Genomic DNA, 27,524 nt, shown 5'->3' with positions numbered 1-27,524 from the left:
CTGCAGCGATGGGAAAGGAATACCATAAAGCACTTGTTTCGATGGATGAAAGGTGCCTAGGGTGCCTACGGGGTCACTAAATGACAGTGAAACATGGTGAACTGCCAAAAGAAAATCCGCAACAACTCCACGAGGCTTGAAAATGATCATGATTCAGTTTAAAAGTGATAAAAATTGAGTCTGTTAGGGGATAAAAACATCTCAACCTTAATGCTCTGACGGAGAAGATAAGCCGATAGACTCTGTAAAGAAAAGGCTGCAGCTTAATTTATCATTTAGAGTGACAAACATGCACTAGGAAATTCACCCCATATATGCGGTGAAGTGAGAATATACGTGATAAGCCATAGCTTTTTTTTTTATTTATTAAATAATATTACACACTGACGTAAATATTTACCCAGCTGACGATTTCAGTAGATCACGTTTAGCCTGGTGAAATTAAATTAGTTACCGGATTTATTGAGTCCGATAAAGGAATTCGGGTTCCAGTAACTCGAGATTTATTCATCCAATATATGGATAATGCGGGATTAACTTGTTGCTGATTGACTGGGCACGACAGTTTTTTATGCGTTAGACCAAAGCGTTATTCTGATATATTTTAAATATTTGGTTCAAATTATTTAATTAAAGTCAGTCGCAATAGAAAACTACAACTTTCAACAAAACTTCGGTTTCTAAATTCAGGCTTCCTTAAAATTGAAATCTATGAGAAACATGAGTTGAAATCGAAACACACTGAAAGAAACGCAGGAACAACGTGATTTATCCATCAAGCAGCGCACAATCTGCTGATTAAAACTATGACATAATTAACAGAGAAAATTGTATAAAATAAACAGCCAGGGACCTTGAAAGGCAAAGATCAGAGACTGATGTCAATTAACGATGAGAAGCTGTGAGCTGGTGAAGCATTTGCGTATGATATTTTTTAATAGAGAAAAGAGCTAAAGGTATGAATAAAGAAACACTAGAGCCTTGAAGCGATACGTCTCACCTGAAGAGAATCAGAGTCAGCGAGCTGAACGCAGAGCGAGCCAGCTGACTGCTGATGGATGAAACACAGAAATGTTTGGAGACAGGTGAACAGGGCGTGGCAGAGCCGCCAATCTCTGCAGCATTGAGTGGATCAACAGGTGTGTCAGAGGATAGGATCCGAGCAGCAAATGTTGCGGACGATCCGAAGCTCACTTCGAGTTGAAACTGTGTCATCTGAATGAAGTCACACAGTGCATAGGCCGTCTGCACACAGAGAGGACAAGTGTGGATCAGAGGCCTTTTAAGATGAACTTTGGATGCTGATTGGCTTTTGTGGAGGTGTGGTTCAAAGCTGATTGGCTGAATCGCAGGTGGATGTAGGAGAGCATGTTAAAGAACATCATGGATATATTTAGAAACACAGGGGAATTCAGTTCTTCTTTTTACATCATGATTCCTACCCCACTACTTTACCAGAGTTTAAGACCTAAAGTTGCCAAACAGAGGCTGAGATGATTATGTGCTGTAATTTTACATTTCATTATTGCCTATTTTTTATCTTTTATTTCTTAACTTAACTTCTTAATTATGTCCAAATTAAGACAAAAAAAAGGAGAAATGACCAATGGCAAAGTAGAAACACACAAAACTCGTTTTGATGGTGGTTAGGTAACATATTTAGTTTTGACTACTGAAATTAACTGCATTAGGTTTGGGTCCTACATGCTCAAGGCTAAACCCATGAGTAAGATTGAAATGTCTCTATTAGTCACAAAAGCCTTTACTAACATTAGAAGAATGGAGGTTTGATGAATAGTCTTTGAGCGACGTGTCATTATGGCTTTTGGTACTAAGCACTAGATCCCAGATTTATTCATATATAGATCAGAAATAATTCCCACAGTTTAAGAATAATTATCCTAAACCTTTTTCCTTGCTTGTCACCGTTTCTCTGTGTAGAAAGTAAGCCCACATCAACCTATTTTAAATTATGTACGTATATTAGACAACCCTCTATTTCATGGTGCAGATACTTATAATTAAAACTATTAATGCTATGACTCTTGATAAAAACAAATTTTTTTCAGTATTGCATTTGTTTCAAGTTAATTATACCAATTATCAGAAACAACTTATAATTGTGTTTAAAATTAAGCATTTTTATATCATGTTTTTATATTTTATTAATTCATTCCTGTTACCTATCTTAACTATATTTTTATACCACTGTCTGCTCTTCTGGATTTAGTTGTTTTTTAAGGTTTTTGTGTCACTTTCTTTGTGGGGACTTCAACGTTTTTTTTAACCTCTGTAAAGGAACATGTCTGTTACAAATGTGGTCTACAAATTTTTTGCATCACCTTTGGTGGATTAGTCTTTTTTAAGTGTCTTCTTTCCTCCAAAAATAAATTTGCTTCCTCATTTCTTCTTCTTTCTTTTCATGGATGTCATTCGATTTGATCAGATGTTTTACTTTTGCATTCTTTATTTGGAAAATCTGGCTATTGAGTCCAAACAGCAGATTTTTAAAAATATTGTTGGGAATTTTTTTGGGTGTGTTCTCATGTGAGCAAACCTTTCACACCTAAAGGATATTTTTTGTGTTACATTCTTAACCATAGCTTTCCTGTTCTCGATCAACCCTAACCTCCCCCTCCTTATCTCTCTCTTCTCATCAGAGATGCATGCTGCTTCTTTCACTGTTTGTCATCATTATAATTCCCCTGTTTGGTGTCGTGCCCTTGTACAAAGAACCTGCGTGGTTAATAACGTGCCTCGATCTCCGCCTTGACTCTAAACACTGTATGACATGAGACTTTAGCAGGGTTGTTCTGGCAGCACTAACAAACCAAGGGCAAATTTGTCATTCCCTCCATCCCACCACTGCCTTCTCTTTCTCACATTTTCATTCGCCTGCAGCGGTGTCAGTGACCTACCTTTAACTTTGCACTGAACATGCTCTGCAGACTGTAAAAATACTAGCAAAGAAAAGCACCATTTTAATATTCCCTCTAATGTTGTTAGAGCATACGAAAAACAGAGAGGAGTCAGTCATTAGACTCTGGGGAATTTTCACTGACTGGATAATTCTCTTCAACGCTCTAACGTCTTGGAGCCATTATTGTTGCTTAATCTCTATTTTATTGCGATCCACATACTGATTCATTTTAAATGGCTAACACTTAACAGACTCATTACAGTCAACAATTATGGTTTTAAAATGCTCTTTTTATTATGGGGTGCATGGTGATGCACTTGTCCAAACCATGCCAACTGTTAAGTTAAGGGTAGACCACAGAGAAATATAATCAAACTTTCCTTTGAATATTATTGCGGTACAATTATGCCTGAAAATGTCTCCTATTTCAAGAGATGATCTCTATGTAAATAGCATGGAAACAGTTTGGAGCTTTACCCACTAATTAAATGGGTAAAAGCTGAAATTCTTAAGCTGCACTGACCAATACTGCAGCGGCTTACTACATAAATGCAAGAATAATCAAAAGGCAGGAAGCTCAAATTCAAACCCAGAAATATGAAAATCAAGGTGAAATAATCAGGAAGTTGTCACTATTAGTTTAACCGAATCAAAATCCTATGGCGTTATGAAGGTTAATACCTCTTTTTAAATAAAAAAATATATCAAGTATACAACATTTTAAAGAAGTTTAATTTTGAAATTATTATTTATTAGCCTTGACTAGCCTTAAAACCAGCCTCTTCCTAAATGAACATCTACTGTGAAGCATGCTGCAGTCATTGCATCACTGGTGTCCTTCTGGAATGCTGTCGCAGTGCTTTCTCCCTAGACAGGGTTGGCCTGGTCCCTGCAACCTGGCCAGCCAACTGCTTATTGTCAGTACTGGCAGGCCGACAGTCTGACAGCCGGCCTGGCTGCTGCTGAAATTGATTTGGCATCCGGCTAGAGCAGAGGCAACAATGACAGCAACAGTTTCTCAGCCGGCAGAGACACTGGCAACGACAACAGATAAGAAAAAGACCGCTATTTTGATGAATGAATTTCCTAACCATAATAAATTAGTAATGAGCAAATCGACAAAGAGGCCTTTAAAATTAGCATATTTACATAAATAATCAAATCCTTAATATTACTTTTATAGCAGTTGTGAAAAAAAAACCCTCTTTGGCTCCTCTGTACATCTTTCACGGCCTTCTTGTTTTTGTTAATTAGCAATTTTAAGCCAAAAGGATGTAGAGAGCAGACGCTGCCAAGTACTAATAGTGGCGATCTAAGTGTTATGGTTCAGGCTGAAAACTGCTGACTCGCATTAGATATCTTAAAGTTTTTGCTGCGGCAGAAATAAAACAACAAATGAAAAATGTCCTTAACACAAAAAAACCTGGGATACTGATACTATTATAAATACAAACATCAGCCACAAAAAAGTAAGAATTTCCTGTACTTACCTTATCTATATTTTACCTCATTTTACCCACTTTGAAGTGCACTGCATAATAAACTTAAATAATAGATTTTTCACACAACTAACTTTTTTTTCACTAGTGCTTTCAGATTGATTCATTTTGAAAGCAACTGCGCGCCATAAATACCTATTGCATAAAAAAAATAAAACATACTAGAGACTAATACTAATAATTTGTTATGGTTTATTAATATACAGGAAAGTTTGCAGGATGACAAAAAGCTTAACTTACTTTCTGGTTGCACTTAGTGGGTCTCCATTGACTGCTCATGCACAAAATGCGAGCACTCAGTTTGTGGGCATATGGAAACAAGTACTGTAAATTCTCTTTCTGATTGTGTATTGAGATCCTTTTAACAGCATCACTTCCAAACATACTATCCAATCTCAAAGATTTGATTTTCAAGTAAGCTTGGGACATGCTACACAACCTTCAACATCAGCACAGATTTTAAAGTGACTTGCAATTCACACAGACTGGTTTAAAATATTTATTTTATTTCAAAACTTTAAACTGCAACTGTTCAGCAGTCTGAAACTACATGATTATTTTAAACAGCTAAAGCCAACTGCAGATATAAAACTTGTGAAAACTCTCACAAGGGCCTGATTTGAAGGGTAAACAAGCCACAGTTGGCAGCACTAGAAAATATCAAAACTCAGACAGGCTACATCTATTTCCTTCCTAAAATTAAAGAGATGTGATTTAAAACATCAAAGAATTTATCAAACTGATAATGGATTTAATATGTTGACTGTTTTTTTGGCTTTAAAACAATATTTTTTTCTCTTTGCTTTATTATTGTTAAGTCTGCTGTAACAAACAATACTACATTATGTGTTATTGAGTTTTTTTTTTTCAAGGAAGGTTTAAAAAAATAAAATAAAAAAAGAGTACAAAATTAATGTCTAGCTGAAGCTGTGTCTCGCTTACAAATGCAAACAATTCCCACAGTTAAAAACTTAAATGTATATTGTCTGGTTGTCCCTTTGTATTTATTCCTGATGAATACAGAGGAGGATTTAAAATATAGTTATTGTTGATGTACTTACAACGTGTTAATACACACGTTTCTGTTGATTCACTAATTTACACTAATTAAGTGATAAACATAAAAACTGAATGTCAGAACTGTAACCATACAGTCATATGTTTACATTACTGTTTTTCTTCATAATGCTTTTTTTTTTATCACTGCTGCTTACCTTATCAAGGCTGCACTTTAAAAAATGAAATAGTCTAGAGAACTGTTCTTAATGAAATTTATTTACACTTGTGTACACAAAAAGACAAAATAAATCTAAGTCTGAATGAAGCGATGCATAGTTACCACAAATCAAAGGCAAATTTTTGCATTGCATCAATTGTAAAGAGCTTTAAATTAGATTTTGAGTATTTATAAGCAGATATATAATTGATTTAACCTAAAATATAGTCAAATGTGAAAGTCTGCAGATTGGGCAGAACACCTTCCTACTTCAACAGACTGAATATTGGAATGTGCATATACACAATGTCTTTTCTGAGTATATACTAAAATGATCAATTTTTGTGCAAAGTGAGAACAAAACACAGCATCACTCTCGACTTAAAGTGATTCAAGTCAGCAGCATACCTTCCAATGGCAGCGACATATTGCTGTAGAATCAGCATATGCCAACGAACCAGAAGTGGCATATGCTGACATGCCATCTGCTGCTTTTAGTTCTGGCTCTACTTGATGCCAAAGTAATTGAATTATAGTGTTTTAAAAGAATACCTATTTTTAATTATGTGTCTGACTGTTAAGTTAGGCTGAAGTTTCCTGCTGATGGCCATTGTTTTCAAGGCACATAACGAAATGATTAAGTCAAACAAGCATTTTTTTCTCTATGAGGTCTAACTATGAATCAAACAGTATGGTTTATTTGTTTTTTGAGAGCAGTACAATTGTGTTGAGAGCTCATGTTACCCATTATTGTCATCAGGTGACAAATCAGCTGGAGATTTGTTTGGTTCGCTTCCCTACAACTAAGGCTAAATATTTTATTGTCAGCATGTGTTGCATAACACTAATCCTTTAAGGGCAAAGCAAACATTTTGATTCTGGTTTGTTTCTGCACCAATGCTCAGCATGACATCGACTTGCCTTCAAGGACTATTTGAATTTCTTTGAAACATCCAAGCTTTTGATGTCCATCTCTTTTTTCTGTTACGTTACTAGCCTGCTCAGAATAAAAACAAAATAATTTATAGTAAACTGAAGAAAATCCAATTCAGGTTTTTCATTCTTTTTTCTCCAAGTTTTTTCTATTCTCATTTCTGAAAATGGACCTAATTAATGTATCTCCTTTCTGGTATTATTATTAAGCTTATCATGCAGTTTGTTTTCCATTTAGTTTTATTTTACAAATTGCCAACAAACTCTTCTTCTTCTTCTTTGTCCCTTTATTTTTTCTGGCCTTAAGGATTTCCCTCTGCTCCAACTAGATGATGTGGTGGGTGACCAGTCCAACATTGTTGGCTTCTCTATGTTGAACATTTCCCATCCTTTCTACTTGGAGTTCATCAGGAGCCTAAACTTGTCATGGAAGGAAGGCTGCAACATCAACCCATATCCAGGACCTGCGGTGAGAAAAACTGACAGACACTGTCTTTATTAAAGCTGCTCGATTCCAAACAAAGATACTCAAGAGACCAGAAAACAACAATATGTGGCAGAAAAAGATGAGCGCCAATTAGTTTTAAAGTGGATTTCCAGATATTCTAAGCTAATTCTGATTTTCTCTATGAGAACTATGATGTTGATGCATAAAAGAACAACTCTAAGATATTTTTTTTACAGGCTATGTTTTGGTTTATTTAGTAGTTATTCAGTGAAAAGTCAGAGACAATGTCCTATCCAGGCTGATATTATTGATACCTTAATATCATAACAAATATTTTAAACTAGCATATTAGCGGTTAGCACATGATTCCATTTCATGCATTTTTTATATTTTTTTGGAGGCCGTGAGTCCTTACCTTAACCTTTAAAATATTTTCATAATTTCTGAATCCAGCTTTGCTGTACTTACCCTGCCTCTATGTGTTGAAATGTCTTGCTCTCTGTCACTGTCTTGCAGCCTACATTAACTACAGAGGTGGCCCAACATGCAATCAAAAATCCAATTTTCTTATAAATTAGCCTCCTACATCCCCGTTTTTTTTCCTGATTTCATTTTGAACACATTACCTTTGTAAACAGCTCAGTATGAGGACTTGTCCCGCAATAACTGCCCCAATTTTTGACATGGTAGAAATGAATAGAGTGGACCTACTGAAAAAAGGGGTTTTTGATCAGTAGGTGACGGCTCAGGGCTGATCAAGCTAATAATGATCTAGAGAGTTAAGAATTGACTTCTTAATATATAAACAAAATTGCCTTCAATTTTCGACCGTTATAGCATAATTGCAGGAATTATTGCTCATCTAAAGAGGCAAAAATGCAAAGTAAAAGAGAAATATATATGTAAATCCACATGGAAGCATAATGTCTATGTCTTTCCTCAAATAATCGGAAAAAATTAGTCTATATATGCCTTCAAGGCTTCATCCATCCCTTTTCTCCAGCTTAATCCTTGTCAGGGTCGGGTGGGTCTGTTGCAATTCCACGGTAGTCTATGGGCTAGAGGCAGGTTGCCTGGACAGCTCGCCAGTCCGTCGCAGGGCAACACAAAGACACAGAACCATGCACACACATGCACTCACATCTAAGGACAATTTATAGAAGCCAATTAATCTAAAAGTCATATTATTTGGACTGTGGGAGGAAGCCTGAGTACCCAGAGAGAACCCACACAGAAGCAAGCAAGTCAACAGTGCTACCCTCTGTTGCTCAAAGCTTCAGTTTAGGCAATATCTTTTATCGTCTTATATATGTGACTTAATGTGAACATTATGTGACAAAAAAGCTGATTTCAAAATAACTAAGCCACAATTTGAATAATAATGAATATTCCAATTTATTTACACAAAATGGGTCTTTTGTCCAACTAATCTCACACACAATGTTTAGAGTTTGCAACAGATTTTGAAGACTGCATGAATGTTAATTAGCAATGCTTATATCATGCTGACAAGCAGAAGGTGCACCATTTAAAAGTTAGAGACAGATATATGAGGAGTAAACTCGCTGCAGAGTGACACATGTTAGTTTATAAAAACAGCTGTGATTCCAGACTGAATCTGTGGTTAGAACTGCCAATTATTTTTTCTTTATCTCATTCTCTTTTTTCCTTATCTATCTGTCACTTATTTTAAACCATTCTCAGCTGCTATCATTATGCTCTGAATCTATTAACTTGCCAAAACTTCTATCTGCAAACATCTGTCTATTTTATCAGGCTTTCACAGTGCAGCCCTGTCTCTCTTTAATTTATCTGATTCTCTAGGAGTGTCAGTTTGAAAGAAAACCGACCAGACATTGATAAAATCATGCTATCACATTGACTGAATGCAGCTGATACCAGGTATAACTTGCCGTTTATTTCCTCACACAAGAATCTCTGCAGCTTAAATTAGCTTACTAATCATTTGGCTATATTGCTAAAATATTTCCCTTAAAAAATGCCTAATTTGGAAAACTCCAGCCAACTGTTTGAGGTTTAAAACAAAAAAAGAAAAAACAAACAAACAAAAAAAAACAATGTATGTATGCTCCACAAGGACTGTTCTACAATCAAAATAATTCAAATTAATGTTATTATTATAACTTACAAAAACCAAATGCCATAGAATAGAGATAGAATTAATTTAACTCAATTTTCTAACATCTTATTACCATCCTATTTTGTAAGTCTTTCTTGTCACGGCTAATGCATGTCTTTGCTATATTGTGGGTGATTTTGTGCAAGTCAATGTATAGATTTTCTTTTGTTATGATGTGCTGACAAAACATGTTCTGAGCTATTTTCTGGACCCACTTCTCCTTGTTACCACTGCTTAATGTTGCTCTATTGTAAAGCTATTGTTGACAGTTTTTCAGTGTTTCTTTCTGGCAGCTTAGCTTTGAATTTTTTCAAGCACCTCCAGCCCGCTAACTATTTGCCACAGCTAAATGTGTCTTTGCCCTTCAGTTCTGTTTTGTTGCTGCCTCTTCTTTAATGTTATTGCTGGAAAAGTAGTGAATTTAAATAATATTCAAGTCTATTTGTTAATTTATCTACCTACTATAGATCCAACAGATCTAATGGGAGATTGAGGATTACTGTACTGTAGGTAGTAATCTAACTACACTCATGCTAATTCCAGGTTCTTCAGCGTGTGAAAGTGAGAGCTCTTTTTCTCCCCCCTGTGGAAACTTGTTTATTCTTTTTTCCTATATTTTAGCCATATTGTGAGAGGAACTTAACAGTTGCTTACTCTTGCTAAAATTATGTTCTTTAACTCTCATATTATGACACTAACACAGGTCACAGGAATTTTTAGAAGTTTAGAAATATATGAATCTAATGCCATTACTATGCTTTGCAACATTAAGACAATCCACTTAATGACTGGTAATGATTTTACCTATCATGTATTGCAGTACATTGGTTATAAGAAACCTTCTGATAGGTGATCAGTTAGAACTGAGTGTATTAAATTGTGCTTATCCGCAAATATTGACCGGTTAAGGCTTTTTCATTTTGCTTTTAATGTCTTTTTAAATCTCTGTTTCTTTATATTTTCACTACCGTTTCCTTCTATCATTCCATTCCATTGCACATTACCACTAATTCTCTTATTCAACCCTTTTTTGGCTCTATACATATACTGTTTAAAAAAATGTCAGAAATACTCTAAAAACACATCAGATCTCAAAGATAAACTTGTTTAATATATATACTAATATGAAAGGTGGTAGGAACAAAAGGATGCAACATCATTCATTGAAAATGAAAATTATAAAAGACAGAAGCTGAAACACTGATAGAACAAGCAAGTCCAGTCAAGTCAAGGGGATAATCTGTAGTTTGTATGGCCTTTACGTATTTGTGGACATGCCAGACAATGTCAGGGGAAGTTTCTCATTAGACAATATATTATGTCCTGAGGTGTAACATAGTGGTGTATTTTTAACTTTCAAGAGTTACCTGAATACTTAATCCATGTGACGACATAGAAATTAAAGACCAATAGCAACATTAAAATGTTTTAAAATAGGTCTTAGGATATTTTCTGAATACATAAAGTAAACCAGAATGTCATTGTTTATTCTGTACAATTTTCACTCTATGGATATTGCTCGTCAGGTAAACACCACGTGATACCAAAATGAACAACTGAAAAACAATCCATCTCTGCTAGCATATTATTACATTTTTCTAACATAGAAATTATGTATGGATCATTGCATCTATGTTTCTTTTGTGTGCCTAGTTGTGTCTGCTTGACTGCCTTAGCCTGGTCAGCCAAACTGACTTATACAGGGTTTAAGTTAGCCTGGAAAGGCTCAATACCACCCTATCTAAAATGGACAGGATCAATCACTGCACTGGGAGTTGGACAATTATTCAGCAGCACATTTTTGTTACCATAACAGTCAAGATAACAGCTGCAATGGAGAAATGATTTATTGATGCCCATTTTATGTCCACTCCTGTTTATAACACAAACATTTCAACAACTGGCTGCTGTATTTTTTTTTTTTTTAAGATGTTTTTTTTTCCCATCACATCCGTAGTCATATGATTGCTTCTAAACTTTTTTGCTGTCTCTGTTAGTACTGCCTTTTAAAATTGGCTTTACTGCTTCTTTCCACACAAATAGGCCACAGTGAAGCATAAGTCAGTCTGGTATGCCAGGCTATTAACCCCCAGTCCGCTTTTGCAGAAGGCCTCTTACACTGAGGTGGTTCTGCTGGAGGTTTCTTCCTGTTAAAAGGGAGTTTTCCTATCCACAATTGTGAGGAATTGAGTGTGAGGGGAGTGGTAGCCTAGTGGTTAGGGCATAGAGTTTGGAATTCAGAGATTCTGAGTTTAAGCCCCACTCCCACAGACTGCCACGCTGGGTCCCTGAACAAAGACCGTTAACTGCACACTGCTCAAGGGTGGCCGCACAATGGCAGTCCTGCGCTCCCCAAGGGGAAATGTTGCAGAGTGTTCACTTAGTTGCTCTGTACTTGTAACAGTGTAATGGCAATTTAAAAAAAAGCTGGAATTGCTGTAAAGTCAACAACACAATACAAGGGAATGTCTACTGATGCTACATTTGTATCCAGACGGAGTGAAAGTCTGTGACTCGATGCAATTAGCTTGGCGGTCTTCGAAAACTTTAAACAAATCTGTCTATGATTTGATTGAATTGTCTCAGTAAAGAGCTGAATTGAATTAAACAAGGTTGTTGGCAGCAGTCATTGCAGCTTCACCAGACATTTTCACATCTGTCACGAAAGCTCAGAATGAATCTGATCTCATCTCTGTGAAGAACAGGATGCTGATGCCAAACTTGATGATTCTGGTGTTAACTGGCAAATGCTAGTCATCCTTTACACTGTCGAGCATTCAGCATTGCCCTATGCTGCATGCCTGTTAGAGAATGCTTGGCTCATAGAGCACCCTCATCATCCTTCATAGAAATACACTCTTTAGTCACTTTATATCTTGTGCTAACTTCTATATAAAAGGCTATAGGCTTCAGAGTAGTTCTTCAAAATGTTGTCATGTGACACCATTAATAATGCAATTTATTAGCCACTTGTTTATTATCAAGTGCATTTAATGATCCTAGTTTTGGCCTAGAGAGTACTGCATTGATAAACACTAATCTATTTCTCCTCTATCTATATTTGGGCCATGAGTTGCAGTTATCAAGACCGGCTAATACTAAATTAAAACCTAAATGAGAAAGAGCTGCCTTTTCTTTGGCTCAGACTTTGAAACTTTTTATCTTGGACTCTTAAGAAATGCAGATGCAGCAGTTTCCTTTAAAGACCAACAAAAAAAGAGACTCCTTGGCTCCTTAAATCTGCCTTAAGACTTGCCTTGTCTTGAGTCTTTTTTTTTAGCCTTTTCTTTGATGAAGCACTTTATAATTTTTTATCTTGAAATGTGCAACATGAATAAGGTTGCTTATTAACTTACTTAGGGCTGTAGCAGGGAGACACAGCAAAAACCCTCTGAGAATGACATATATTGGTGGGTCATCTAAATGGACTCGGACTGTCTGTGTAACCTATGTATGGTTCAATGTTCGGCTCTTGCTACCAGTCCTGACCTTGACCTGTGTATGAAAAACTATTAAAAACAGTAAAAAGAAAACAATAAAACCACAAACAAACTCATATAAGAAGGGACAATCTGTCTGATTTCCAACTGAAAACCATTAATGTTTCTGGGGCTGATTCATTGCCCCTCCTTTTGTATACCTGTTGTTAAGTCATTGACACCGAAACAGTTCTCACTTTTTAAACAACCCCTTTTACTAATTAAATAAACCAGATTATTAAGAAATTACTTGATATTATATTCTTATTCAATTTTACTCATTTTGTTTGATTTGCTTTTCCTTTACACTGCGTTTCCCTTTGTTAATGAACAACTGCTGCCTGGGTTCGCCTAGGTGCAAATATCTGTATTTGTACAATCCCTTGCTTAGTCAAACCATAGCATCTCTTTAGAAGAAATATGTTTTTTTGAATTCAGCATCACAGCGGGTGATCATTTGCTACTTTGTCAACTGTATAACAAAAAATGCACACGTACAGATACTCTGTTCATGTGCGCAATCAGTGTAGCAACAAAAAGTTGATGTATCTACCACTGTCCACAGGTAGTCCATGCAGACCCTAGGGTACTGGTTCAGATGAGGAAATTTACATAACACAGGCTGTGTGGTTGAATGGATGATTTAGTGGGGAAGGAAGAAAAATAAAATCACTGTTAAGGGACTTTGCAGTTTTGGCTTTCCATAACATCACATGTAATCTGCTTTTTGCCATTGGCTCAGTCTCTCTAAGTAAAATTCTGAGGTTTCACAAGTAATTCTCTGTTTAACAGACAATCATACTGTACTGTATCATTTACCATGTTTTAGGACAAAAAAACTATTGTGATATAAATTTTTCATGATGTAAGGATAAGGCTTAACTCTTATTTATGACATTGGTAAAGAAAAGAGTTTGTGAATATGTTTATTTTTCGTATCTCAGCCAATTTCTTAGCTGTTCCATAGAAAGTACTACAGTCACAGTGCATTTTTCTTGATGGCTGAATCAAGAAAAAAAAAAATAAAATGTGTCCAATTTCTTCCATCCTTACTTTGACGCCTTAGGGACTTAACTTAGAAGGTACTGGTTCTACAGTAAAACAAGTGTAGGTAATGTTAAGAAATGTCTTTTGAAAGACCATTGAAATGGTACGAGTAATGTTCTCAGCAGAAACATTTCATTTCATTAAATATTTTGCTCTTAAATTTATCATATTTATTTGTTTCATCAAAGCTTTGCTGATGCCATGACTAGACTATGTAAAACTGACAGTTTTTGTCTTCAGATAAGTATACATCCAACAAATCATACAACAATAATCAACCAGCGTCGTGTTTTTCTTTAATTATTTAACAAACACAACGATTTTAAGTAGGTTTCACTCCTTTGTTTTCAAAATTCATTATCGTTCCTAATCACTCTGCATGAATCTTAAATATTGTTTGATTTCCCTTGAATCCTTAATTCAGAAGTTAGCAATTAAGAAGATAAGAAGAAAGGTCTCTTGTGACTGTAAATTCATTCCCCCTTTTTTAGAGCAAAGGGGGCAGAAGATAAAATCTTTCTTATCCTTTTTTTTCATGCCTAGCTGTCATCAGCCCTTATGTTTGATGCTGTTCACGTGGTGGTGAGTGCTGTGCGGGAGCTGAACCGCAGTCAGGAGATTGGAGTGAAGCCGCTGAGCTGCACCTCCCCCCTCATCTGGCAACATGGGACCAGCCTCATGAACTACCTTCGCATGGTAAATATACAAACATACACCACATCTGTCAGGGTCATCTATTTTAACATGAATTTAAGATGGACTTCCATTCCTACTCTATGGATTATTGTAATTTTACCCCTGACCTTGGTCCTAACAATGTTTAGAATATAAAGAAAATGGTCCTTACACTATAACTAATGTCAGGCCACACATGAACATGCAATTCACATATAAACCTAGAAATCATGCATGACATGATCTTCGAAAATGCTAATAAATAATAGTTTTTGCATGAGCAAAAAAGTCTACAGTATGCAATAAGTAGGTAGGTTTTAAATGAGCTAAACATGGATGCATCTGCAATCAGTTACATCTTTTATACGTTGCTTTGTGGGTGGTACATTTTAACATAGAGCTGCATATTTTCAAGCCATGAATTCGCATGGTTTAGTCATTACAATATGATCTTGCTATTCACAAAGACTTACCCACATGCAATTTGTACCCTCTTTGTAAATAAGCTTTTTGTGTTCTAACAATTTTGCATCATTTGTAATACATTCAAACCTTTTGAAGATCAGGCCCATAGAGTTCAGTGGTCTGTCCCTAAAGCTCTTCAGCAGCTTTATGTACGGTGTGGCTCTGTTAACCATCAAGGAGGCTATTTTTTGCCAGAATCATGTCTCACACCACCTGCATAGGGTCAAGGGTGCCACAGAGCTTGCTCTCCTGATGAGCTTAACTACACCATAAAAGATGGCTGATGCCAAAATAGAGTCAAAATCTCTGCTTCTTCAGCAGGTAGATTCTGACTCTGACTTTTCCTGAGCATCACTGTTGTGACTTCAGTTAACAAACGGGTGCTTACAAAGTTTAGTATCACAATGACTGTTCCCTTAATATTTGGGCTTGCAACAGAATGGTCATGAGCAAATAGCATCATGAACAAGAAAAAGCACACCAGTAAGATTAGTGAGAAAGATAGGAAGAGCTGTAAAGCATTGTTAGGTTGTAAAATAATATTCAAAGATTTGATCTTTTCATGGAGTGATACTTAAACCATTACCTGAAACTACTGTAAACTATATTCATATAGGCTGACAGGAAATGCTATGAAAGCATAATTTGTACAGAAAGCCAAGAGGCAAGTTGTCTCTAAAGCAGCTGCGGAGATCGACAGCATTTTTTGCATAAAAAATGTGTCATTAAAGAATGGCAAGAAGAAAGCCACTGTTGAAAGCGGCCATAAAAGTTCCCATTTCCAGTTTGACAGAAGTAATGTTACCACAACAAATGTTGGAGATGGTATTATTTTCAGATTGAACCAAAATATAACCCTTTTATGGCTTAGGTGGATAATGCTATGATTTGTGCACATTACTCTGAACATAACATCCACCCACTGAAACATGGTGGAGGAAATGTTAAGATGAAAAGTAGGGGTGCTGACATGAATGGAGTTGGGGAAAAACAAGCAAACACATGAATAGGGCAAAGTTTCTGCTTCCACAAATTTGAAAACACTTAATTTACACCCTGAGCTTCCATTCTTTGGTTAAATCCCAACTTTTTAAACTATTAGTGGGTTAAACAATGTTTCCACTCGTATTGTATTAAAATAGAGATTGTCGGTAAGCATTCTATATAATGCATTTTTACAGGAAAAATTAAAATGTGAAATTCACCCTTAATACAGTATGTACTGTAATCCAAAAATAACATCAAATCCAAAAAAGCAATGATTTGGATTTGTACAGAAACCTATTATTCTTTGAGGCATTGTTTTCTGCAGAGTTGAAATAACATGCATAGAGGACCCCTCAATAAAAAAAAGTCCACATAATTGTTTTTTTTTTTTTACTTAATTATCACCATCGATTTGTACGATGCTTTAAATAGCTAAGTAGGAGCAACAGTTATCACTTCACTCTGAGACAACATTGCTTTGTACAGTCTTAAAGATGCAGATGCATAATTTAATTATTTTTAATATGCTTTAATTAGACTTAAGACCCCTTGTAAATTTCTTTACTCTTTAATGCCTTTTATGGTTGCTGCCTTTTTTCATTACCCTTGCATTTGTTTGCTTTTCTAGTATAAATTACTACTTTAGGTTCTTATTAAGTTAATAGCACTGTTTTTTTTCTCCAAGTTGCTCAAACATTACATAATTTATATTTGTTCAAAACATTTGAGGAGCTTGTTTATTATCAACATGAGTTACAAGAAAGTAAAAGTTTATTTTGAACATGATATAGAGAAGGATATAGATTTTAAGAAATATTAAAGAGTTTGTTTCTTTTCTTTTTCATATTAATATGATTTGCCTTCATCCTCCTCCTCCCTTGTTGCTATCTGGCTGCCACTTCTGGTTTTTTCCATCCGCTGATGATGCCTCTCCCTCCATATTGTTTTGGTAGCTCACAGTGCATCACTTCATCATCTCTGCCCTGTGTTTGGCAGCAACCGGGGACCCCTCTCCCTCTCTCTGTCTTTCTCGCTCCACTGTTTTTGGGATGTAATTCATCTTGAGTCATGCACACGCACACACCCATTCATATTGAATGTGTACTCCATAACACATAACTCACATAAACCCAGGAACAAAATGCATGCTCGGCTGCACATGTATCACACAGGTCTCACACTTATTTGCACATTACTGCAAGCACACATATTCTAGCAGCTCTACCACTGATCTGATGTACTGTCTGTTTTCTCAGTTCTTAGCTTTTTTCAGAGTTTGTGATTATATTTCTGTTTTTTTTTTTGTTTTTTTTTCCCAGACTCAAAACACATACCTGAATAAACACATTTGTATCAGATATAAATTAAGGAAATTCAAAGGCATTGATTTGCTTTTTGTTTTATGTTCATTGCTGTCTGACAGATTGCAGATTGCGGGCATTAAAAACTAACTTTAAAAAAAAAAAAAAAAATTTACATTGTAAAATTTGTCTTAGCCAATTATATGTGAGACACATATCGGTTGCAAAGATGATTCTGCTCAATTTATGCTTGATGCAGAACTGGTTGTTCTTTTGAAAAATACCACCATGCAATGATTTATTGCACATTGGCTTCTCTTTTGAACATTCAAAACTGGTAGCTGAATTTTTATTTCTTTTTTTTTCTATGGCTGTCAACCGTCAAACTAGCAAGTAACACTGACTAATCAAAATTGCAAAAAGAAAAAAAAAACAGTCATATATGAATTATACAGTTTCTATGAAAATATATGTATTACAAAAAAATATATATATATATATTTTAAACTGCCAATGTTCAACACTCTTATAACAATAATGCAGAATGATCAGGTAGAGCTAAAAATCATTATATGTATGTACATCCTATTTTTTGTTATGAATTGTTTTTTCTCTATCTTTTGGGACAGAATCCTGCATAATGGAGAAAATAAATAACACTTTTATAACTAATATCATAAAACCACTAAGCTAATAAGAACAGTGAGAACCTTGTTTCAGTACATTAAGCTGCAGAACAATAAGTTCAAAGATCTGTTTAAAAGACAAAATACAAGCACGTTAACAGGTGGGTATATATGTTATCTGCCACATTGTTACTATGAGCCTTTTTGTCCTTTACCAAAATTATTGTTATGCTAGTTCTGCTAACCGTGAGCTAGGTAAAATAACCTAAGAATCAGAGGGGGACACAAAGACTATGTGACTATGAGAACATGTGTATAAAATCTTATATTGATTGCATGATAACTATTAACAGGGCAAAATGCTACCCTGAAACCGGATTGACATCTTAATGTTAAAGGTATGGTAAAATAAGAAAGCCAGAGTTTTTCATATATTGATGAAAAAAAAAACAAAGGATATGTAGTTAATCAAGAATAGATTTTGTAAGAAAAACAATGTCAGCAGCACAATAATTATCCCATTGTTACTCATGCAGTAGTTTGTCTAAAGACGTACATTTATTTACATTTCAGTGTAATTTTTGTCAAACCAGGTGTGACAGCATTATGGACAACATTTTTCCCTGTTTTAATAGGTATCAGCCTCAAACAGATAATATATTAAACTTTTTATATACACTGTGTGCAGAATTATTAGGCAAATGAGTGTTTCGACCACATCATCCTTTTCATACATGTTGTCCTACTCCAAGCTGTATAGGCTTGAAAGCCAACTACCAATTAAGTAAATCAGGTGGTGTGCATCTCTGTAATGAGAAAGGGTGTGGCCTAATGACCCTATATAAAGTGTGCTTAATTATTAGGTAACTTCCTTTCCTTTCGTAAAATCGGTCAGAAAAGAGATTATACAGACTCTGAAAGGTCAAAAATTGTCAGATGTCTTTTAGAGGGGTGCGGCAGTTTGGAAATTACCAAGCTTTTGAAGCGGGACCATAACACAATCAAGCGGTTCATGGCAAAAAGTCAACAGGGGCGAAAGAAGCGTGTTGAAAAAAGATGAAAAATAACTCCCTGTGAATTGAGAAGGATCAAGCGTTAAGCTGCCAGGAAGCCGTTAGCCACCAGTTGTGCCATATTTCAGAGCTACAACATGTCTGGAGTGCAGAGAAGCACAAGGCGCTCAATACTCAGGGACCTGGCCGAGGTAAGGAAAGCCGAAAAAAGGCCACCTTTGAACAAGGCAAAACGTCAAGATTGGGCCAAGAAATATCTGAAGACTGAATTCTCCAAGGTATTTTGGTCTGATGAAATGAAAGTGAGTCTTGATGGGCCTGATGGATGGGCACCAGGCTGGATCAGTAAAGGGCAACAAGTTCCTTATCGACTCAGACGGTAGCAAGGTGGAGGTGGGGTACTGGTATGGGCTGGTATCATCAAAGATGAGCTTGTGGGACCTTTTCAGGTTGATGATGGAGTCAAGATCAACTCCCAGACCTACTGCCAGTTTCTGGACGATACCTTCTTCAAACAGTGGTATAAGAAGAAGTCGCCATCATTCAAGAAAAACAGGATATTCATGCAGGACAATGCTCCGTCACACGCATCAAAATACACTACAGCGTGGCTGGCCAGAAAAAGTCTAAAAGGAGAAAAAATAGTGATATGGCCCCCTTGTTCACCTGATCTGAACCCCATCGAGAACCTGTGGTCCTTCATGAAATGTGAGATCTACAGGGAGGGAAAACGGTACACCTCTCTGAACAGTGTCTGGGAGGCTGTGGGGGCTGCTGCATGCAATGTGGATCGCAAACATATCAAGACACTGACAGAATCTATGGACGGAAGACCTTTGGGCGTCATGGTGAAGAAAGGTGGCTATATTGGTCACTGATTTGTGTTTTGTTTTTGAAGGTCGCAAATGTTTGTTTCTGAATTTTGAGTTGTTATATTTTTTTACCTGGAGAAAATCAACCAGTGAGATGGATTTATATTTGTTTTTATTACGTTGCCTAATAATTCTGCACAGTAATATTTACCTGCACACACAGACATCCTCATAAAATGGCCAAATTTTAAAAACACATCAAGTTCCATAAATATGAAACTTCGATATGAAGGGGTCTTTTGTGTTGATTGAGAACACAATTGTGGCCCAATAATAATAAACCTCAAAAATACAAGTTGCCTAATAATTCTGTACACAGTGTCAGTAAAAACACACAAATTTAACATTTGTTTTTAGTTATATGATCTGTTTTCTTTTTTTCTTTTTTGAAAAGGTGGAATATGATGGTCTGACAGGTCACATCGAGTTCAACAGCAAAGGACAGAGGACCAACTACACCCTGAAGATCTTGGAGAAACACCCTGCAGGCCATAAAGAGGTCAGATGGAGAGCCAAAAGCCATTCATTAAATATTTAAACTTGTTATCCTTTTCCTGTTTCAATGAGGGATTTAACTGTTCAAATAACCATCTGTTAAAGATGCTTGTATACAGTAAACTAGGGTTCTGCAGTTCCGCTCCTTGAGGTCTAGTGTCTTCCATCTTTTAGAAGCTTTTGTGTTTTAACACAACTGAGTCAGATAATCAGATCATTAGCAGGACTCTGGAGAACTTTCTGCATGCTGAGGAAGTAATTCAACCATTTGACCCAGATGTGGGGAAGCAGAGAAACGTCTAAAAGGTGCCGGACAATTGACCTGCAGGACTGCAATGGAAGAACCCTGCTGTAAACTCTGCTTAGATTTATTTTTTCTCAAGTTGTAACCTCAATGGGTTCTTAGGCTTTTAGTGTGTGTGAAAAGGTGTAAAAGTGGTAGTTATTGGCTCTTGATTGAGACTATTATCTAAATATCTGGGCAGGTTGTGTTAATTTGGTGATTTTTTTTTTTTTTTTTTTTTTTTAACCTTACAACATTTCTACTCTACATCAAAATATGATATAAAATATATGATTTAGAAAATGACAAGTTGTTTCTTTGAGCTTCTATAATGTGTCTCATTTTAAAAAATGAGCATCCTCTCCTTTCCATAATCTTAACTTCAATAATGTATTGAGCTGACCTGATTAGCCCTGATTGCAATTATCTGGACATCTTCAGACCAATCAGATGCAATTAGCTACGATCAAATCTACTTGACAATTAAAAAATTATAAAGATAATTAAAGTAATGCTTTTGAGTTAGGACCTACTTCCTTATTTTATACTATATATATCTATATATATATAGATATATACATATATATAGCCATTTTTAAATACTGATTTTTGATATGTTATGTGTTCACTTTTATTTTCTTTAATGCATTTTTTGGGTTTTTTTTTTTTCAAACAGGAGTGATCAATTCTACCTTGAGAGCTAATACCCTGAACATTTTAAATACAGCGGTTCATTACCAGTTCTGTTTAGAGCTGACTTGCATGCTGGCTAAGAAATTGACTTGTTCGCTTTAGGTGATATAAATCAGGAAAAAAACTTACTGGAAAAGTTTTTTGTTTTTTTTGTTTGGTGTCTCGGAATATGTGAATACAGGCTTAGATGTGATTTTAACATTACATTGCTCTACTGGTACAACCATGCTCAGCCCACTGCCAATATGTGAGATGTATATTTGTGTACAACTGAAAATCCTCAAAAAAATGTACTTAATGCTCTAAAAAATGTATAGAGCCAAAGTTAGGCACTGATGTAGTAAATTATATTTTACCAGTAAAATATAAAACCTTTCATTTGTAAAAGCTTCCACCTTTTTTTACTTAAATATGAGGTTATGCTTACTTCCTGTTTCTCTTCCACAGATTGGTACTTGGTTTTCCAACAACACATTGGCCATGAACTCTACTTCCTTGGACCTCAATGCCTCGGAAACATTGGCTAACAAATCCTTAATTGTCACCACTATACTGGTAACAAACGAGCTATTGAATATACAGTATGTAGTTCAGCTACCATTAAATATGGTATGCTTGTGTTTCTCTTCTGTTCAACATGCTCAAACCAACTGCCTTATTATTTTACTCTTGGTCTGACAGGAAAACCCGTATGTGATGCGCAAGTCCAATTACCAGGACCTTCACGGAAACGATCAGTACGAGGGTTTTTGTGTGGACATGCTGAGAGAGTTGGCAGATATTCTAAAGTTTTCCTTTAAGATAAAGCTGGTGGATGATGGGTTGTATGGAGCACCTGAGCCTAATGGCAGCTGGACCGGCATGGTCGGGGAGCTTATCAACAGGGTGAGTAGGAAATGGTGCTGATTAAATTGACTGTTCTGAAATATGTTTTTACTATACAAGGAATTTCCTTTATTTAGACTGAAATAAATTAATGTTTATGACTATTCCCTTTATTTTAAAACTTTTGAAATTGTGCAGAATTATATTAAACACTTCTATTTCGACAGTACTTCGCTACTGTAAAGGAGAGCACTGGACCCTAGCCAAGAAAAAAAATCTTGAAGAGAAAACATCTGTTGGAAATAGAATAGACATCAAATAATTAAATCTGTTTGTTTTTTTTCCTACGATTAGGAGTTTTATGTAAGTTGCCTTCAGTTTCTCTGTCAGATGACCTGCCAATGTCATCTCTGTTGCTGCTAGAGTCACAGACTGATTCTTTTTGGATGCATGCCACTGTTCACTCTGTCCTAAGCCACCTTCTCTTTAATGCAGACTCTGCCATTCTTTTGGACGGATCCCCTATCTGCTCTTCATTCTCTTTGGCACTCTTGTCCCCTCTGTGTTTGCTACGTTCTCTTAGACAGCTGCTTTTTCCACTTCTTTTGTTTAAATCCTTCCATTTTTTTTTTTACAGTTTCTTGTTCGTAAGCTAGCTGGAACCCGGGATTTCTGTCGGTTGGCTCTCCAGGGTCACTTAGAAAAATAATAAATGAAAATGACACTAAGAGATTATCTACTTTCTAGAAACAGACACAAAGTGTAGCCACAGTTTTAAGCTTCTCAACAATTGCAGCATGTCTGCAGCATGCTGGGTTTGAAGTTGGCAAAAGATGAAGTGAATTTTTACTGCTTTTCAGCCTCATCAAGTTGAAGTGTGACCAAACCAAAAACATTTTCAAATTCAAAAGCAGCAAATTGAATCAGGCGAAGCCAGCGCACACATTACATGAGCATCCCCAATTGATTTTTCTAACATTGCCTCTGCATTAGTTGTTATGGCAACAGGCAGGGGTGAGGGTGCAAGACGTGGGCTTTGAGTTACTGACAGTGAAGGCACTCTTAACTGCAACACAAGCGTCAGCCAATTATACAAGCGGTGAAGTGTTGGAAAGCTGCTCAGCTCTGATCAGCAGTCACAGGGACGCTCAGGACGTATTAAGTGGCTCAGCTGAAGCTCAGTTTTCCAAGTTAGTTGTTTTCTCAGCAAAAGTGGTTCATTGTAAGTCAAGTCTAATTAGCAATGGATAGAGAATTGACTACAATGGTAACTAAAAAAGGATGTTAAGATGATAAGAAGTGGCAGTTTATATTCTGTGTGCAAAGGAAAACTCTATTGGACTACTTACAGCTGTTTAAAACCATGAATGACTTTATTAGAGGTCGAAACCTTTTTTAAATTAAATATTGGGAGAGCATTTCTCTCTTTCTCTCACTCTCTTTCTATATATATATATACATACATATACACACACACTTCGGTAAAAAAATTATGAAAAGTGCAAAATCTGTTAGAGGTGCTTCCATTTAAAGTTGTGTGAATTTTCCTTTGAATCTTTTGCAGTTTTTATGACATTTTCAGTTTCATTTTCTAATATCTTGTTCAAATTGAAAGGAGCCAACTTGAAAGGACAGTACTTTTGGGTGGTATGACCTAGATTAAATGTTTTTTCTGAGAGGAAATAGGTCAGTTTTTGATTATTTTGTTCAGACGCAAGCTAATATCTTGTCGTTCTCTATTACATAATAAGTTGCTCCTGAGATCATGGTTCTAAACCAGAAAATGGTTAACTTCTCACTCACTCTATGTTTGGGATCAGTAAAGGGTTGTTATTAATACAAGATTATAGGATGGCGAAGGAGATGGGCAGACATTAAAGATTAACCTGTAGCAACATTGATGTTGTTTTGTTTTATTTTAGGGAAACCAAAAAAGTGATGTTTCTTGATCTCAATCCCCATTTATTCATTTTTTTTTATAGACTATGACCAATTAGGTTCTGTTACGGCCCCTGGCCTCTTAAGGCTGTGAAGGCTTGTTTTGTTATGCAGGTTCAGCTGTGACAAAACACCTTTCTTATTGGCTGCCTGAAGACTGCAGAGTAGCAGTGACGTCACTGAACCAGTAGAGGATTGTAAAGCCTATCGGACATTGATGAGGCTAACCTGCACCATATAAAAGGCTCCTGAAGTCATTCAATTGGGGGGGTAGCTGGTAGGGATAGGTTTTGTTAAGCCGTTCCCCCACCTTTGGCGTTTACAACTGCTTTGGGCAATTTGAACTATTTTGTCTTGCTTGTTCCTTCAGTTGTTTGAATCTGCTTTAGGAGGACTTTGTACAGCTTAAAGCTTCTGTTTGGGAGGTTTGATGCTCCCTTTGTCTTTCAGTTGGGTTGTTTTGAGTTTACTTTAGACTGAATTTGGACTTTTTTTTTAGCCATTCTTCAATTTGTTGCCCCTTTTCTTTTGTTTTAATTGTGTTAAGTTGTATTATGTTTTGTTTTGTTAAATCTTCTTTTTTAATAAATCATTTTACATTCGACTTATTTTCTCTGGACACATTTTTATGTTACTGCCTCAGAACCCCTAGACCTTGGGGGCGTAACAGGTTACATAATATGAGCTTATATGTATGAGTTCCTGCTCTGCCACTTTTTACAAATGGCAAAATAAGACCACTGAGAATACTCAAGCCTCTTATCAAGAAAATTCAAGGTACAAATTCTTTTGAGGTCTGCTGGACTTATACAGAAAATTCCATCTCTAATTATTCAGTGTAGATACTCAAGAGAAAGGAGTGGCTCGGAGTAACTTCAGGATCTATTCATTCTTTTTCCTGAATAACTAAGTGGATGGATAGACAGTCATGGGACTGGCTGGATGAACGGATGAACAGTAATGGGACACCCGTTTTAGACTAATACGGCTCTCACCCCTAAAGTCATCTTACAATCTAAAAACTTTTGGCTTTTAGGATTCTTGGGCTAGCTTAACCATCTATTAATCAGAGCTGTTGAAATGAGGAAACTTAAAACATACACCATTCACAACTGTCATTGCAGAAACTGTGGAGTGATGGCGTCATCAAAATAAGCCCCTTCTACAAAAGAAAAACAAAAAACTTTCATTTGAATTTTCTCTTTTTCTTGTAATAGGACCAAGCTGGTATGGAAGGTGGGAGGGTGGTTGAATCCACCACAGTAACACCTTTAAGTTACAGTACCTAAATGATTATGTAATTATTAGTATGTTATTATCTGGCTTCATCGTGCATAAGTGTGATGTTGCTAAAGAGCGACAAAGTGTGTCTGTTTTGCACATAATAGCTTGCCCTTAGGATAAAGTAGTTACACTGAAAAGCTTTGACACACAAAAAAATCGGATAGCCAACACTAATCAGCTGCAAGCAACTTAGAGAGGGAATTGTCTTTGTAGTTAAACTAGCTTTGTAGTTACTGTTTCACAACCAGCATTTATAAATAGTAAAGAGACCATTTATTAATGATTAGCATATAGTTTATTAATGTCTGATAATTTATAAACAGCATCTAAACTATTTATAAAAGGTAAATAGATCGTATTGCCCTGCCATGTTGGTTCAGCCCTATCCCTAATATCAGTAGACTTCTGAACATCGCCTTTATTTTGAATTTAACTTGCCTTGTAATGTTGGATTTACCCTAACATTAGAGGGCTTAATACCTTAACAATTTATCTATTTACTTTTAATAAATGTTCTAGATGCAGTTTGTAAATTAATCAAACAATAATAAACTGTTAGTCAATCTGTTAGTCATTAGTAAATGATCTCTACCATTTATAAATTATGGTTTTGATGGTTACTGTAAAGTACGTCTAGATTTTTACTAACCAAATTCTATGTCTTGTCAGAGGCACAATAGAAATATATTGAATAGTTCACCTCTTTGAGGTTACATGGCAATGCGGGAAGAACTTTATTAATAACAGCACAGTGTTAAAGGGGTTATGAAGCCATATTGCCATAATGCATTCCCAAAGTTTGTGCCCCCAGCCTAAAAAGCCTACAGGTAAAAAAAATGTAATCCTTACTCTAAGTTCTTACCCTAAAAATAAGTGCAAACTTTGATAATAACAATTGAATAATAATTGACTTTATTGATCCCACATTGGAGAACTTTACCTCTGCATTTAACCCATCCCCTTAGGGAGCAGTGGGCTGCCACTGTGCAGTAAACTGGGAACAGTGTGGGGTTAAGGGCCTTGCTCAGGAACTTAGAGTGCAGGCTGTGGGGATCCAACCTGGTTCTTGCAATCTTCTCAGAGCACAAGCACACTGCTCTAACCACTAGGCCAACACACCCCTAATATTCCAGCTCCCCATCAGGGACCTTGTTTATTATGAGAGGGCTAGTGGAAAGGCTCAGAAATGATCTCCAGGTTATTGGCCCACACATTCTATGTAATTACATGCAGGGCCACACAAAAAACATAAAATAGTAATGGTAATGATGATTGTAGATGATGGTTGTGTGTCAGAAAAAGAAACTAGGGAACACAAGTGAGCCATTAAGAGGCTAATCAACTGCCGTTTTTCCTTACTAATTATGTAGTTGTTTCAGTTACACCATGGGATTCCTCAGCTTGAAGTCACACATACAGACACACACCATGTTGTGTCTGTTTGTGTGCAGGCAGGTATTTCTTTATATCATTTTTGCATACAGAAATGTGCATTAAAAAGAGAACACCATCTCCCTCTCAGGTGATCAGAATACAATGCTTTTGTCCAACCTAAACACAGAAACACACTCCTTTACTTGTTGTTTGTGGGAGCCAGGAGTCTGATGAAAGGAGGCAAAATTAATTTAAGAAGTGTGTGCTTGTTAATCAATTAGGTGCTAATAAAGGAGCAGAGAGGTGTCTGGGGTCCACTCTGCAATTGTTCCTCTTGGGGTCTCAATTGACTTGAACATTAATGAGATTATCTTTCAATTTTAATTCCACCTTTTTGTACCTTTCAAGGTTATGCTGATGTAAATGTTTAACTCTGGAACAAAAACACACACACACACACACACACACACACACAAAAGGGAGTCTTTTAATAGAGGGGTTTCTCAGGTAACCTTTTTAAACAGAGTCCAATATTCACTGGTTAAGGATACAATTTGAATAAAGTAAACTGGATCTTTGTGTGTTTCTTTAAAAAAAAGAAAAACAAATTCCCATTATTTTCCCATTTTATGCTGGCCTTTTGAGATTTGCTTTGCATTTTTCCTTAAAGCTCCATTGTATGATAATTAATTCAATTCAATTCAGTTTATTTCTATAGTGCCAATTCACAACACAGGAAATCTCAAGGCACATTACAGTTCACCAGATCACACAGTCAAATTGATTCAAAGTTTTCTATCAAGGAAAACCAGTCGTTTTTCCTCTCCAATGTTGCAACAAGCATGCTTAGTGTGAGGGATTGCATCGATTCATTGACTTGAATGCAATCCCTCACACTAAGCATGCTTGTAGCAACAGTGGAGAGGAAAAACTCCCTTTTAACAGGAAAAAACCTCTTGGTGTGAGCGGCCATCTGCCGAGGTTTACTGGGGTTCAAGGAGACAGAAGCAG

General features: G+C 36.2%; 1 protein-coding gene across 3 annotated transcripts in view; it reads left to right on the top strand.

Moving 5' to 3' along the window:
- The window catches only part of LOC107084467 (glutamate receptor ionotropic, kainate 5-like), a 271,088-nt gene that overhangs the window by 193,886 nt on the left and 49,678 nt on the right, over positions 1-27,524 (top strand). For all 3 annotated transcript variants that reach the window (XM_015374355.1, XM_015374353.1, XM_015374354.1), the window contains 5 exons: positions 6,876-7,037; positions 14,226-14,378; positions 20,016-20,120; positions 21,540-21,647; positions 21,774-21,977. In XM_015374355.1, coding sequence (XP_015229841.1) covers positions 6,876-7,037; positions 14,226-14,378; positions 20,016-20,120; positions 21,540-21,647; positions 21,774-21,977 — 732 coding nt within the window. The remainder of the gene's footprint in view (positions 1-6,875; positions 7,038-14,225; positions 14,379-20,015; positions 20,121-21,539; positions 21,648-21,773; positions 21,978-27,524) is intronic.

The sequence above is a fragment of the Cyprinodon variegatus genome, unplaced genomic scaffold (assembly GCF_000732505.1).
Source record: "Cyprinodon variegatus isolate N-32 unplaced genomic scaffold, C_variegatus-1.0 Scaffold101, whole genome shotgun sequence".
Lineage (NCBI taxonomy): Eukaryota > Metazoa > Chordata > Actinopteri > Cyprinodontiformes > Cyprinodontidae > Cyprinodon > Cyprinodon variegatus.
The sequence above is the reverse complement of the archived record's forward strand: the minus strand, read 5'-3'. Positions and strand labels throughout refer to the sequence as shown.